This window comes from Helobdella robusta, assembly GCF_000326865.2.
Source record: "Helobdella robusta unplaced genomic scaffold HELROscaffold_9, whole genome shotgun sequence".
NCBI lineage: Eukaryota > Metazoa > Annelida > Clitellata > Rhynchobdellida > Glossiphoniidae > Helobdella > Helobdella robusta.
In genome coordinates, this window is record NW_008705512.1 from 633,994 (window position 1) to 649,819 (window position 15,826).

General features: G+C 35.4%; 3 protein-coding genes across 3 annotated transcripts in view; 2 read left to right on the forward strand and 1 right to left on the reverse strand.

Annotated features, from left to right (window-relative positions):
* Positions 1-244: 244 nt before the first annotated feature.
* Positions 245-10,205, reverse strand: HELRODRAFT_70885 (hypothetical protein; the record flags this gene model as incomplete). Its single annotated transcript, XM_009032936.1, has 5 exons — positions 245-383; positions 1,240-1,350; positions 5,148-5,307; positions 9,137-9,268; positions 10,127-10,205. 5 exons carry the CDS (start codon positions 10,203-10,205, stop codon positions 245-247), a joined length of 621 nt encoding a protein of 206 aa, XP_009031184.1.
* Positions 10,206-12,086: 1,881 nt separating this feature from the next.
* HELRODRAFT_165980 (hypothetical protein) lies at positions 12,087-13,366 on the forward strand (the record flags this gene model as incomplete). The annotated part of the gene is made up of 2 exons (XM_009033024.1): positions 12,087-12,101; positions 12,941-13,366. The coding sequence occupies 2 exons, from the start codon at positions 12,087-12,089 to the stop codon at positions 13,364-13,366; spliced, it is 441 nt and encodes a 146-aa protein (XP_009031272.1).
* A 995-nt stretch (positions 13,367-14,361) lies between these two features.
* Positions 14,362-15,826, forward strand: part of HELRODRAFT_165981 (hypothetical protein) — a gene marked incomplete at both ends in the record, with an annotated part of 4,038 nt that continues 2,573 nt past the window's right edge. Inside the window, 2 exons of the mRNA XM_009033025.1 lie at positions 14,362-14,647; positions 15,018-15,786. Of these exons, the coding sequence (XP_009031273.1) occupies positions 14,362-14,647; positions 15,018-15,786 (1,055 nt within the window). The remainder of the gene's footprint in view (positions 14,648-15,017; positions 15,787-15,826) is intronic.

The following is a 15,826-nucleotide window of genomic DNA, read 5'->3' on the forward strand; positions in this document are numbered from 1 at the left end:
TCGAATTCTAATTTATAAACAAAAACAATTTTACTGGTTTTAATTGAGTTATTAATTTGAAGTAAAAACAAATAGTCTGACAGAAGTCAGAGTTTTTATATGAGAAACATTTGAAATTATCTAACAACATAGAACTTTATGAAAATATAGAAGATGAGTTAAACAAGATAATCAACATAAATAAATTAAATATTGAGTAAACTAAATTGAAATGAACATCTGTAATGAGTAGAGCAAAATGAACTCAAACCTTTCCAGACCATTTGATTCCTTTGAAGAGGCAGAGGAAGACGACGACCCAAGCAGCGAACAGGCAGCAGACGAGAGGCCATCTGAATTCTCCAAAACGCTCAATGCCGCCTGATATCTTTAGTACACTGTTGCTAAATAATAATATAGGAAAATGAATTTAGCAATTAATTTTTTATAAAAATCTCACCAAAAATCTTTTTTTATAAAAAACTTATCAAGCTAAAGTTATTTAAATATATGTTTAAATCAATCAATCAATCAATCAATCAATCAATCAATCAATCAATCAATCAATCAATCAATCAATCAATCAATCAATCAATCAATCAATCAATCAATCAATCAATCAATCAATCAATCAATCAATCAATCAATCAATCAATCAATCAATCAATCAATCAATCAATCAATCAATCAATCAATCAATCAATCAATCAATCAATCAGTCAATCAATCAATCAGTCAATCAATCGGTCGTCGGTCGGTCGGTCAATCAATCCATCAACCAGCCAACCAACCAACCAACCAATCAATCAATCGATCGATCGATCGATCAATCAATCGAAGTGATATTTTCTTATATCTTGTGAAGTGATACTTTCGCTATGTTCAACAGCTCTCTTCAGTGAGTTTTACAGATGGATCTTGCGACCCGCTCTGAACTAAGCAAGTGATGGAGAAGTAGAAGATGGAGAAGGAAGAAGAAACTTTCAGAGCAAAGGGTCGGCGCAGATTTAGCATAAAAGTGTTTAACGTGAGTTAAGAAAAAGAGAAAATAAGAAGACAATCGTGTTTCGGCAACAACATTCAGCATAATCATGATTTCAAACGATGATGACCGGAATAATTCAACGTAAAAAAAATGTTGCAAGACACGACCGATTTGACAGTTCTGCTTTTTTAAAATTCAGTTATCAAAAATCTCGTTAACACCATTGTCATCATCACCATTACAATTAATTCTCACCATCCCCCATATATACGTACTGCCAGAATTCTTCGGCGGGTGTGACACCATGCCTGGCCTGTGGAGCTGATACGTTGCTGAATGTTGCAGACGTGTTTCGGAATGTCGCGGTAACATTTGGATCCATACCACTGCTGCTGTGAAATCAATCAATCAAATCTTAATTATGATTTGTGTAAATAAAATTGTTTTTATTTTAATAATTCTTCGTAATCATCAATGAGAAATATTGATGTAACTTTTTTTGTTTCTTACTATTGGTTACTATTTTGTGTTGCCGTCCTATTAAATCTTTATAGAAATGAAATTAAAAAATAAATTTTAAACGTTCCCAATAAGGAATAACATGATCGGTCAATTCGCTTTAAAACATGCGCTAATGAAGCAGCTGTAGTTATTTAATTTTTCAATCCACAGGATTTATAACTCCAGAAGGCTTCCATCATAGGGAATGAAAGCAGTCTGATAAAATACTGCACAAGTATTCCACTCACTCCTTAAAGACATTTCCAGTTCGAACGTCTAGAAATTTTTAATACGCCGGACGAAATATTGAACAACCCTTGCCACAATCTTACAACGTCAACCTCTAAACTTCCGTAATGAAAAGTTTCGGACAAATAAATAATTTTCTAAACAACATATAAAAAAGCACATATCACGATGGTAACAATCTTGAGTTTTTAAAAAAAGTGAAACAGTTTCTTTTACATTTGAAAGCATTCAACTTAAATAGTTTAATAAGAACGATATGGAATTATTTATAAGTGAAGGAAAAATTTTAAAAATAAATGGAGCATCATCATCTCTGTTACTTGTACTTTAATAACAAATTATGAAACAAAAAAATAAAAAGCTGAATGAGACGAAAATTGTGAAATTATTAAAAAACTCAATAAAGCGAGTATCCAACAGAGTCAGAGTCCAACAGTAATGGCTGCATTACGTGGCTGCATTACAAGAGATCAGATGGAAGAGAGAGGGTACAAAATTTGTGGGGGCTAAAGGTGGAAGATATAAGTTGTGGTAGAAGGGGGATGATGGTACGGAAGAAGTTGGTGTGATGGTAAGAGAAGAGTTGGTGGAGAAGGTGTTGGAAGTGAGGCAGAAAAGCAATGGTGTAATTGTGATGGTGACGGTTTTTGAAAAGGTAATAGTGAGGGTAATATCAGGATATGCTCCACAACAAAGTAGAAAGGAAGAGGAGAAGGATAGGTTTTATGATGATGTTTCTGACGAGATTGGGCAAGCGGGTTTGGATGAGTTTGTGGTGTTGTTGGGTGATTTGAATGGTCATGTGGGGGCGGATGCAGAGGGATATGAAAGTGTACATGGGGGGTGGGGATATGGTATACGGAATGAGGAAGGGCATAGAGCGTTGGAGTTGGCGGATGCACATAGCATGGTGGTAGGGAATACCTGGTTTACAAGGGAACCAGCACGATTAATTACATATAGGTCAGGGGAGCATAGATCAATGATAGATTATATAGTAATAAGGGCGAAGCATAGAAAGTATGTAAGGAATGTGAAGGCGATACCTGGTATGTTGCAGCATAGTATGGTTGTGATGGATGTGGCATCAAAAGAAATTGGGAGAAGGAAGAATGATAAGTTTGAGGCAAAGAGAAAGACATAGAAGTTACAGGATGCAGAGGTGAGGAAGGCATTTGAAGTGAAGGTGGCTGAAAATTGGGAGAGTGGTAAGGATGGAGATGTTTGGGAGAGATATAGGGACTGTGTGTTGACTACGGCAAATAAAGTATGTGGGCGGACGAAAAGAAAGTGTAGGCATGGTGAGACGTGGTGGTGGGATGAAGATAAAAGAAAGGTTTTGGAGATCAAGAAGGAGAGGTTTAGGGGGTGGAGAAAGTACATGACGGGGGAAGCGGAGTTTGAGTATAGGAAGGCTAAGAAGATTGCAAAACGGGCAGTGGCAACTGCAATGACGAAAGCATCAGATAGGTTAATGAGGGAAATGGAATTTGATGTGAGTTCGAGGAAAATGTTCTAAGTAGCAAAGCAGTCAATGAGGAATACGAAAGATGTTATAGGAAATGGATATGTTTGGGATGGATCTGGCAAGTTGTGCATAGATGAGGAGGAAAAAGCTCAGGTGTGGAAAGCTCATATGGAAAGGTTGATGAATGAAAAAAATGAGTGGGATGGAGATGTGGAATCCGCGATCACACACGGACGCATAGAGAAGGTGACGTTGGAAGAAGTAGAGAAAGCAGTTAGAGAAATAAAACTAGGTAAGGCGACAGGGGTTTCGGAAGTGACGGCGGAACATATAATGGCGAGTGAGGTGATAAGAATTGAAGTTATGATGAGAATTGCTAACAGTATGTTTGATGATGAAGGCATATCTGAGAATTAGCGACACAGTGTCTTGGTGCCGTTGTATAAGGGCAAAGAAGATGTGAGAGATTGTGGGTCATATAGGGGTGTGAAATTGCTAGAGCATGAAATGAAGGTAGTGGAGAGGGTGCTTGAGAGAAGGTTGAGAAATATGGTGGCAGTTAATGAAATGCAGTGTGGGTTTATGCCTAGTAGGGGAACGGTGGATGCTTTTTTCATAGTGAGAATGTTGCAGGAGAATTATAGAAAGAAGAAACGAAGATTGTACATGTAATTTCCATCTAAGTTCATTTTCACAAAGTAAATAATTCCCTATATAAATAAAGGAAACCAACGAAGATGGTCTCTTGAGTTCAAAACCAAAATTGAACTTGACAATGATTTACAATCTACTTTTAAAAAAATGGAAAAACTAAATAGAAAGCTAACTAACGCGGAACATGCTGTGATTATGGTTCTGGCTTACATAATGGTTCACATAGACATCTAATATATTCGTTCAAATGTAATATTGGTGAGAGTAGGCACCATAATTCCGAATATATTGGTATGACAACGACCAAGCAGTCAAGAAGACTCACGATGCACGTACAAACTGGCGCTATAAAGAATCAAATGAAAGAAAAACGCGAAACTAAAATTACTAGGCAAATCTTGAACAACAATGTTGAAATCTTACATTACAATAACAATCATTATAATTTACGACTGGGCAAATCAATACACATAGAACAAATATTCAACAACGAGCAATTGGAATCCTTCTAACTAGAAAATTTAGAAACAGAAGAATCATCAATAATGATGACACGTAAAAGTGTCATATTGCACAAAGTTGAAGATTGTAATAATTAATTAAATGGCTGTTAAGTAATCAAATTAAACAAAGAATTAACATTGTAGAGACATAGTACTTGAGCATTTGGTCACATACACAACGTATCAATTCGAACACCAAAAATGGTGTAGGGAATACCGAAAAAAGCTCTTCTGTTCTATCATATTTGAATACTCTATCATGCTTAAAATATATATATAATCAAACAAACAACCAATCAATCAGTTGAGCAAACAATCAATTTACTTCTGAAACGCTTTTTCGGTGACGATTCAATCACGCCTTTAAATTACCTTTTCTAATAAGTTATTGTAAGATTTCAATATAGTACATTAACAAATGCTCGCATCCTAATTAAACGTTACCATTCAATAAAATAAGAAAACGATCTAAATAACATAGAATATTTTTGAGAAAAGGAGAAGAAAATAAAAAAAAACAAACAAACTCAACAGTATGTATGACGTGTTTGTTAGAAATATTGCCTATCAAGTATTTAAAATCATTGTCCTCTTCTTGCAACGATACTATTAATGTCGACAAATGTAAACGAGTCCATAAATAATTTTATTTTGTAAAGAAACGTTAGAAAAAAAACCGTTTCCTTTGTTATTTTTAGTTTTCAACAAACAAAAATAATTTATCAAAATTAACGATATATTGTTTATTCTAAAAAAATTAAAATGTTAGTATTTAAGCAAGAAACATAACAACATCACTCTAACTAACTTCCATTCAACGCAGAGAGGTGTGTTCCAAGTTTGGTTGCATGTTGCCCATGGCAGAGAGGAAGTGAAAGAGAGACCAAGAAAGTAGAGGACCCAACCAAGAATCATGTTGCTGTAAATGGTTACCAGGCCCGACATCACTAGCATGGCCCAACCGACCCCTGCATTTGACGGTCGTGAGATGAAAATACAAACATTCGTGTTTGTGAAATGAAACTTCACACATTGAAATGTTTGAGGGATGAAACTACAAACATTCGAATGTTTTAGAGTCTGCGGTTCATATCTTTCAGTTAGTGAATTATATATTATTAAACACTATAACAAAAGTGCGTTGAAAATATTTATAAAAATAACTTTTGCGAATATTTTTTTAATTTGTTTACATCGTGAATAAAATGTTCACGATAATATTTCAAAAAAATAAATATCACCCATCAAATGCCATGCAAGCAAAATGTGTTTTGTGCATCAGAACGCCGTTTTAAAACTTCGATAACTTCATCCATGTTAACTCATAGATCAATCAATCAATCTTCGTTTTGCGTCCAGAGACCCGGTTTCCCGAGGTAGGACGTTGTTTTCTTTGCCATAAACTTTTTGCGCCAAATTAGACGATCAGTTGTATCCATTTCATTTAAATTTGGAGCTTTCATGTCTTGCTCGATTGTTTGCGACCAGAACTTCTTTGGATGGCCTTTGGGACGTGTGCCAGGTACTTCAACATCTGCAAGAAAAGTTATGGCACTGTTTCCACTTCGTTTGACATGACCAAACCACCGCAGGCGGTGCTGCCGGCATTCGTCCTTTATATCATCTAAACCAACACGATAACTCATAGACAACAACAACACACGTTTAGACGACATTTTCCCCGAGATCGGGGGTTGCCGTTTGGCTACCTATGATGAAACCGAAATGCCCCACGACGCCATCAACATCTGTCACACGCCTCAGTATCACGCAACCCCGCTTTCACCCTGTCCTTCTCCACCTGCTCTCTTCATCCCAATCGCAGACGACCCCTTCCTACCACTCTTTCAACCTCGAACTCCAACGCTCGCCTAATCCCGACCCTTTCATCCCTACTCAACACATGTCCATAACACCGCAATCTCGATCTCCTTATCAATGTCACAATGTCCTCATTCAGTCCCATCATTGACATCAGCTCTGTACTACTCCTCCTATCCTTCACTTTAACCCCACACATCATCCTCACAATAGCTCTTTCAGCCCTCTGCAGTACACTTTCCTCCTCTCTCCTCAACACCCAAGTTTCACCACCATATACCATCGCTGCTCTTACACATGCTTTATATACCCTCCCTTTCATCTTCACTAATCATTTCTTTCCACACAATACCCCACCCAGTTCCCTAAATTTCATCCATCCCACACAAACTCTAGCCGTAACTGCGCTCAAACATCCTCCATCCGCGTTCAGCTTATCCCCTAAGTAAACAAAGATTTCCACTCTTTCAATACCACCACTCAACCCCGTCCTTGCGTCCGTCCCATTAATCACACCAGGAACACATTCCTTACATTTGAACGTGCCTTCCACCTTTTTCAGTGGCCCCCTCACACCACTACATCTCTTATGCACCCATTTCTGACATCCTATGCACAATACCGAGTTAGCCTTCACTCTCCTGTCACATACCCCACAGGGATCTATTTTACTTATCACTCGCTCCCCACCTTCCCCACTCACCATTACCTTCGTCTTACCAATATCAACTTTTAACCCTTTCTTTTCAATAACACTTCTCCATCTGTCAAATTTTAACTGCAATTCTTCCATGCTATCAGCTATCAAGACTAAATCATCTGCATACAAAATCTCAAATAACAACCCCTCCATTATGTGTCCCACACACAACATCCATCACAATTGCAAACAGCAACGGTGATAACACTGATCCTTGATGCACTCCTACCTTAACAATAAAAGCGTCCGACATCCCCCTTCCAACCCTCACCTTTGTCTTTGCCCCTTCATACAGCTGAATCACAACTTAAACAAGTCTCTCATTCACTCCTTTCTTCCTCAACGCCCATTCAATGACCTTCCTTGGTACTCGATCAAAAGCCTTTTCTAGATCCACAAAACACATGTTCAATCTTCGTTTCTTCTTTCTATAATTCTCCTGCAACATTCTCACCATGAACAACGCATCCACCGTTCCCCTACTAGGCATAAACCCACACTGCATTTCATTAACTGTCACCATATTTCTCAACCTCCTCTCAAGCACCCTCTCCACTACCTTCATTCCGTGCTCTGGCAATTTCACACCCCTATATGACCCACAATCTCTAACATCTCCTTTGCCCTTATACAACGGCACCAACACACTGTGTCGCCAATTCTCAGGTATACCTTCATCATCAAACATACTGTTAGCAATTCTCATCATAACTTCAATTCCTATCACCCCACTCGCTTTTATATGTTCTGCCGTCACTTCCGAAACCCCTGTTGCCTTACCTAGTTTCATTTCTCTAACTGCTTTCTCTACTTCCTCCATCGTCACCTTCTCTATAGGTCCATGTGTGACCGCGGATTCCACATCTCCATCCCACTCATTCTCTTCATTCATCAACCTTTCTATATGAGCTTTCCACACCTGAGCTTTTTCCTCCTCCTCTATGCACAACTTACCAGATCCATCCCAAACACATCCATTCCCTATAACATCTTTCCTATCCCTCATTGACTGCTTTGCTACTTTGAACATTTTCCTCGAACTCACATCAAATTCCATTTCCTTCATTAACCTATCTGATGCTTTCGTTATTGCAGTTGCCACTGCCTGTTTTGCAACCTTCTTAGCCTTCCTATACTCAGACTCCGCTTCCTCTGTCATGTCCCTTCTCCATACCCTAAACCTCTCCTTCTTGACCTCCAAAACCCTTCTTACATCTTCATCCCACCACCATGTCTCACCATGCCTACACTTTCCTTTCGTCTATCCACATACTTTATCTGCCGTAGCCAACAAACAGTCCCTGTATCTCTCCCAAACATCTCCATCCTTACCCAATTTTCAGCCACCTTCACTTCAAATGCCTTCCTCATCTCTGCATCCTGCAACTTCCATGTCTTTCTCTTTGCCACAAACTTATCCTTCTTCCTCCTCCCTCTTCTTTCTTTTGATGTCACATCCATCACAACCATACTATGCTGCAGCATACCAGGTATCGCCTTCACATTCTTCACATACTTTCTATGTTTGGCCCTAACTCATAGAGCAGATAACAATAGTATTATGAATTAAATTAATTGTTCCATAAATGTTTCATAAGGTCTTTCCAATGTTGCCTTAATTACAACTTAAAAATAATCATTGAAATAAACAATGTGGTTCACAGTTCACTGTGTGTTCACAGTTCATATATATATGTATATGAAAGCCGATAAAAAGATTTTCTGCCGTTATAAACACGCAGACACACATACAAACTGAATACGCGCGAAATTAAGGTCACTATTCATAGCCTACACTTTGAACGGCGTTGGTTTATTCAACAACAAAAATAAAATTTACAAGTTTAATCTCTTAAACTTTTTTGAAATAACTGAATGGTATAAATATTTTAGCCCCTAAACAATTCCTTATTATATAATGTGGATTCTAAGAATGTCATGTCAGTGCGAGGCAGCAAGTTCTTAATTGCTGAACACATATATACTCAAAAAATAAAATAAATGTTAATAACTAAAGCATTCGACACTTCACACACACACACACACACGCAGACATAAAGATGGGTTTGAGCTAAATCTCTTTGAATTTCTTTGCTACGAGAATATCCAAAAATATTATTACGAACCTAAAACAACAGTTATATATTTTTTTTAACTGAAGTACTGGAATTAAAAAACACGAGCTAGTGTAACAATATAAAAAATATATATAAGCAAACTAAATAAAATTGTTTTAACGGTTATAAGCAAATAATGCATGTCAACACGAAACAAACCTTTAAAAAGTGGGCAGACGTTCCAGACGCCAATAGCTCCCAATCCTGAAAACTGACCGATGACCATTTCTAAGAAGAACAAGGGCATGCCACAAAAGATCAGACATAAAAAGTATGGAATGAGAAATGCACCTGAGTGATTATAATTTTGTAGTAGAATTTTCGAAAAAAAGCGTGGAGTTATGAAGATTTAATGTTTTCAATTATATGAATTATCTTGAATAATTTCAATTCTGTGAATTTTAAATTACTTTGGAAGTATTTATTTTGCCTGATTAAGCGCATGCATAATTACATGCGATCAGTTGAAAGAAGATAAATTAGAGTTAATTAAAGTTTCATTAATGAATCCGAGGCACTGATGTATGTACACCTGGTTCGGCACACTGGTGCGTGTTAATCAACATTCACTGTACTGCCACTCAATTGAAATTCATCAACTGCTCATTCATTAGTTAGTTAGTTTCCACAAAACAAAACAACAATAGAAATGTTTGATAATACTCATAGCAATACAAAAGTTAACTTTTTCAAAAATTTGATTTGAAAGACAGTAAAAATAAATAAACAGTGCAAATAGTTACCATCAGTTTTATTATTAGATACAAATTTCACCGTTACTACAGTTATCATTATTATTATTATTAAATGCATTTGTATAGCGCCTATTAAATGAAATCTCACAGGCACTCTCAAAACCCAGTAACAATAAATTAAAGAAATGATTGTCAAAAGTCAACAGTTTATCCACAATGTACATTAAACGAATATACAATGTATACTTGTATAATATAAAAATAGTTATATATAACAACATATAACATTTTGATATTATATGTAACAAAATATAATTTTATATATATATATATATATATATATAAATGTTAATATATATATAGCAAAATATAACAATATACAACACATATACTATTATTGAGGTATATATATATATTATTATTATATATTATATTACCAAATAGCAAAACTCACCTCCTCCATTTCGCATGCACAGGTATGGAAACCTCCAAAAAGCACCGAAGCCAACAGCGTAACCAATGCAGGACAGCATGAACTCCATGTGGCGGGCCCACGTCTCCTTCGGCGAATAGTGTTTGCTAGTTTTCGATTTTTCATCTGGTATCTCCGTTTCAACGAGTGTCTTTCCATCAGCAACAACCGCCTTTTTAAGATGTTCACGATCTTGATAATCTTCTCGATCTTTCATCTGAACTTTCTTGAATTCTGAATAACTTGAGCAATTGTTTTGATGGCTGTTATCAACTTCCCAGTGTTCCTTCAGATGTTCGTTTTCATTTTCAATGTTGTTTTTTTCGTATGCAGGACAACACTTGTTAACATTTTCTACATATTTGCCGTTAGATTGAGAATGATCAATTATATTTAAACCACCACCATCTGTGCGCCGTTTCTTATCAATTTCCGTTTGACCTGACACAAAAATCTTAAAATTTAAATTATATCCATCGTTAACTGAACTATCACTTGAAATATTACTTATCTTATCACCTGTGTCGGGTTTCATTTTTACAGGTCGTTGACTTCTTGTGATGCGAGTTTAATATTTCCTCATTAATGTGGATCTCAACGACTCTACAACGCTATTTACTACTTAAGAAAATATATATATATATATATATATATATATATATATATATATATATATATATATATGCGCTTATAGACATGCATTACATAGGTAAGCTTCTTTGTATATTCAATATCCTGTGTAAAAATGTACGCAACTTTTGCATGCATTAATACTATTATAAACATATATGTAAAAATTCACCAAACACACACATACATGCATTAGGAAGATATTCAACATACAAAAAATGCATACAAAAACGCATTTAGTGTAGATGTATGTACGAATAAGAATTCACTAAACATTCACTATGAAATAAAGCATGCTATAAATTTACAATGTAAACGATTTTCTGTAGATTAAGAAAGAGAGGAGGAGAAAATAATTAAGTTGGCAGCAAAAAGTCGTTGAATAATTTGAAAATAAGTTTTGAAATAAGTGGCTTCATAAGCAAGGTGACCAACATCAATATGGTTAACCTTAACAAAAAAAGAAATAAAATATTGCTGATTCCACAAATCACGGAATGCCGCAATCATTCATCAGCACTGCATGCCCCCAAACTGCAATCAAATTAGAACTTTATGAAAATAAGTTGGGTCAAAATGAATGTCGACATGTGCAACGGTTTTGTTAATTTCAACGGTGATTAACGCATTTGGAGAAATTTCTTAAGGGCTATAAAATTCGCATTGGAGCATTCATAATTTGCACCCCTGAGATTGAAAAATCATATTTTTTGGCACCCTTATACAAAAACGTCTATTTCCATACTACAGTTTTCTACATCGAATTTTCAAAGATAGTATTTGGTATTGACTCATTTTGTTAACAATTGTGATTTATTATGATTGCGCTTTTTGACTAGACAGTGTCGTGAGAACGAAAATGGGTCGCTTCTATTTAATCCTATTTTTATTTATCGACTTTTCTACTCTGCCGGTTACCTTGTCAATTTTAAACGTTTTTGCGGATTCCACTTAGAGGTTAGTTGTGTATCAAATTTTAATAAACAAAACAATTTTTCCAGTTTGAGTGCCCAAGTAAATACGTCGCGCATATAAGTTAGTTTGAGTGCCCAAGTAAATACGTCGCGCATATAAGTGAAGTCATTATTGCAATGTTATTCTTTTTTACATTTATATGTTTTTGATTTATAAAATGTTTTTATGTTTTCTATGTTTCAAAATTTGGATTTTTGTAAGAGATTTGTCAACATTTTTGTTTTAAAATAATTTTACAAAAATTTTGCACAATCGCTGTTAACTAACTCATTGTAGCTCTTAAGTAATTACTTATAGTATTAATTTTAACATACTGAATTATTGCTCACAAGTAGCAATGGACACACTTATAGTTAGTAAAATTTGAAGAGCAACTTGTAAATTAGAAAAAACGCTTTGATCTCCGTATTCTATTATAAATTTAAAAAGATCTTCTAATGTTAAAATTTTTGTTTCACGTGTGGATATTAGCATTCTGCAATCAGATATTTTGAGATATAATTCAGTACCATCAATATTATCTGAATTGTAGAACTCCGCTAAATGTAAACATTGTATTTTCATGTTATTATATAATAAATTTTTCAAATCTAGAATGAACCCGAATTTTTTATCAGCTTTATTTAGTCGAGCGAACCTGTCACTAATCTCTGAATTTATTCTGTCCACAGCACTTTTCATAATTCTTTCTTCGTAGTTCTTCTTCGGCATTCAGGCCCAGGTCTCTTCATGTTTCTTCACTTTCGTCTTTCAATTTCCACGTCGTATTGTTCCAAATTCAATACATTCATTGACAATCAGATCATTGTCAATAAGGTTTTTAAGGGCATCAATATCCTTGGATGCGTCATAAAAATTTATTTTAGGATCACGTAGCCTTTTTTGATTTCAAAACTCGATACCAGAAACCTTTCAAAGTAAAAAAATCGAAGGAAAAAATTCTTTGATGTAAGGTTTTTTACTCAAATCTTGTTTCAATGGTCTGTGAGGCATCATTTATTAATTGCTCAAGTACTATTAATATTGCTACAGACAGACTACAAGACAATAATTCAGACTTACGAGGTTTAAAAACGTTTCGTTGTATACTAATTAAAAAAAAGTTTTTTCAAAACTCGTGCATTAATAAAGTTTTACGAATTGAAACTGAATATTTATCGTAATAATGTCTGGTAAATGTTTGTTTTGTAGTGGAAAATTTTGCCTAAGGATATCTTACACTGTAGTTTTTGCGATTCAGTTACACACTGCAAGTGTGCAGGAATTTCTGATTCATCATTTAAAGAATTTCAGAATGCCTCTGGTTTTCTGTGGAGTTGTGACAGTTGTCAGGATCAGGTTGAGGCTGTTAAATCCTGTAAGAAATTGAGTGATATAGCTGATAATATAAAGAAAATTCAGGACTGCAACAGCACAATCAACGCTCAGATTAAAGATATCAAGGCAAGGGTTGATGAAAGAACAACTGATTGTGATGTTGATGGCAAAATGAGTATACTTCAAGATAATCTTAGTAAGTCATTTGCTGAAGTGTTGAAGGGTATGGTTGCTAAAAATAATGATATTCTTGTTAATAAAATGAAAGCACTTCAAGTGGATTTGAAAGTCATATTCTGATGCTTTAAAAGTCAATCTTAGTAAATCGTTTGCTGATGCGTTGAAGGGCATGGTTGATAAAAATAATGATGATCTTGTGGGAAAATGAATTCATTTCAAGAGGATTTGAAAACGTCATATTCTGATGTTTTGAAAGATGTTGTTGTTGACAACGTTGTTAATGTTAATGATAAAATGGTGAATATAAATGATGGCATACAATCGTTAAAGAATGAACTTTTGGTAATAAAAGATACTATAAAATCCCTCAGTGAGGCAGAAGAAAGATCTTGCAACATAATAATTTTTAAATTAAAAGAAAGTAATGACCAGAGTTTCAGTGATGGTAAACGACAAGATGTTGAAAGAATTGCCCGTATTTTGCAAACAATAATCAATGATAAAATCGATAAATCAGGTATAATAAAACATTATAGGCTAGGCAAGAAATCGGATAAAATTAGACCATTGTTGGTCCAACTAAACTCTAAAGTCTTTAAAAATTTAATCAATAAAAACTTGTTTAATCTGAAAAAGTTGGATGAAGATTTGAAAGGAATCCAGTCATGACTTGACAAGGGAGCAACGGGCAGAATATAAAAAATGGATAGAAATTGCTAAGGAGAAAGAAGCTGCTAAAAAGGAGGATTTTGTATACAGAGTGAGGGGAGGACCAGGAAACTTAAGAATAATAAGAATACAAAAAAGGATGTCTTGGACTTTCTATGGTGCAGTGTGATGGACATTGTAAATGGATTTGAAGATGTGAGGCTCATATTAAAATTTGTTATGAAAATGATGAAATCCATGTTGGGTCTTAAAATAACTAGTATAACAACTGGTGTTGGTGATGATGGTTGTGAAACTGGTGACATAGTTGGTTGTATAGATGGTCGGGATGGAGGTGATGGAAATGGCAGGAATGGTAGTTATGATGGTGTTGGTCGTAATGATTACACAAACGACAAAAATAACGGTGATGATGGTGTTGGTGATGATGGTGTAACATCGGTAGCATGATTGGTGGTGGAGGTGATGGTGGCAGAAATAGCGAGAATATTGGTGATGATGGTGTTAATGATATCGGAAATGGCGGCAATGATGGTATTTGTGATGATGGATGTAATATCGGTACCATATTTTATTGTGGTGAGGGTCGAGATGGAGGTGGTGGTGGCAGAAACAGGAGGAATATTGGTGGTATGTTTAGTTGTAATAATAGTCGGAATGGAGATAATGGTGGCCGAAATGACAGAGATGGTGGACATGGTGGCAGAAATTGCGGGGATGGTGGTGATGGAGGTATTGTAAATGATGGTGGCAGTGGTAATGGTGGTGATGGTGATGTTGGTATTGGTTATATATAATATTGGTAGCATGTTAGGTTGCAATGATGGTCAGGATAGAGGTGATGATGGTAGTTACGGCCATGATAGGAGTGATGGAAATTATGGTAAAAACATTGGCGATAGCAATGATGGTGATGAGCGTGGTTGTGGTATCAATGATGGCGTATCAAGGATCATAGTTAATAAACTCAGTGGTAAAATCAAATGTAATGATAATTATAATGGTGGAAATAGTAGTGGTGATTATGGTGTTAACGATGATGGCAGTAGTGATGGAAATGAAAATGGTAATAACAGAGGCGCTAATGACGAAATTGATTAAGGTAATGATTGTAAAGATTATGCAAATAGTTTGAAAAGAATTAAGTCGCAGATGTTGTTGAGACTATTAAATATAAGATCTTTTTTATCAAAAAGTGATGCAGTACGTGAAATATTACTCGAAAGCTTGGATTTTCTGGTGCTTGTTGAAACATGGCACGGTTATTCAGATAATGTTTCCATAAAATTGGCCATGCCATCTGGTTATCATTTTTTGGATTTTCTGAGACCATACGATCCGTATCATGGTGGTTTAATCATATTTTTTCGATCAAATTTCAAATACAAGAAAATTGACTTTCCATGTTTTTCCACTTTCGAGGTTTTGGCTATCAAATTTTTTATTAATGGTATAGATTGGGTGTTAGTATCTCTATATAGACCAGGTTCACAGCAGGTAAAGACGATATTTTTCCAGGAATTGGTTTTCATGATGGAGCATGTTTCAATTTTGACTACGCGTATTTTGTTAGCTGGTGATTTTAATATACACGTTGAAAGAACTGATGATGCTCACACCATTAGTTTGCTACTAGAGGTATTTGATATGTTTCAAATGGTAAATAATGTTAATGGGTCGACGCATGATTTGGGGGGAACTCTTGATTTAATTGTAAGCTCACCAGGATTTCCAGTTCAGGTTTGCAAGATTTTTCCAAACGGTGTATTTTCGGACCATGGTTTGATTCATGCGACTATGCCAGTGATGAAAGCTGATCCTGTGAGAACGAAAAAATTAATCAGATCATGGAAAGAAATTGATGAGAAAAAGTTTGTCAAATTAATTACAGAATCCCCTTTGTCAAAGCCA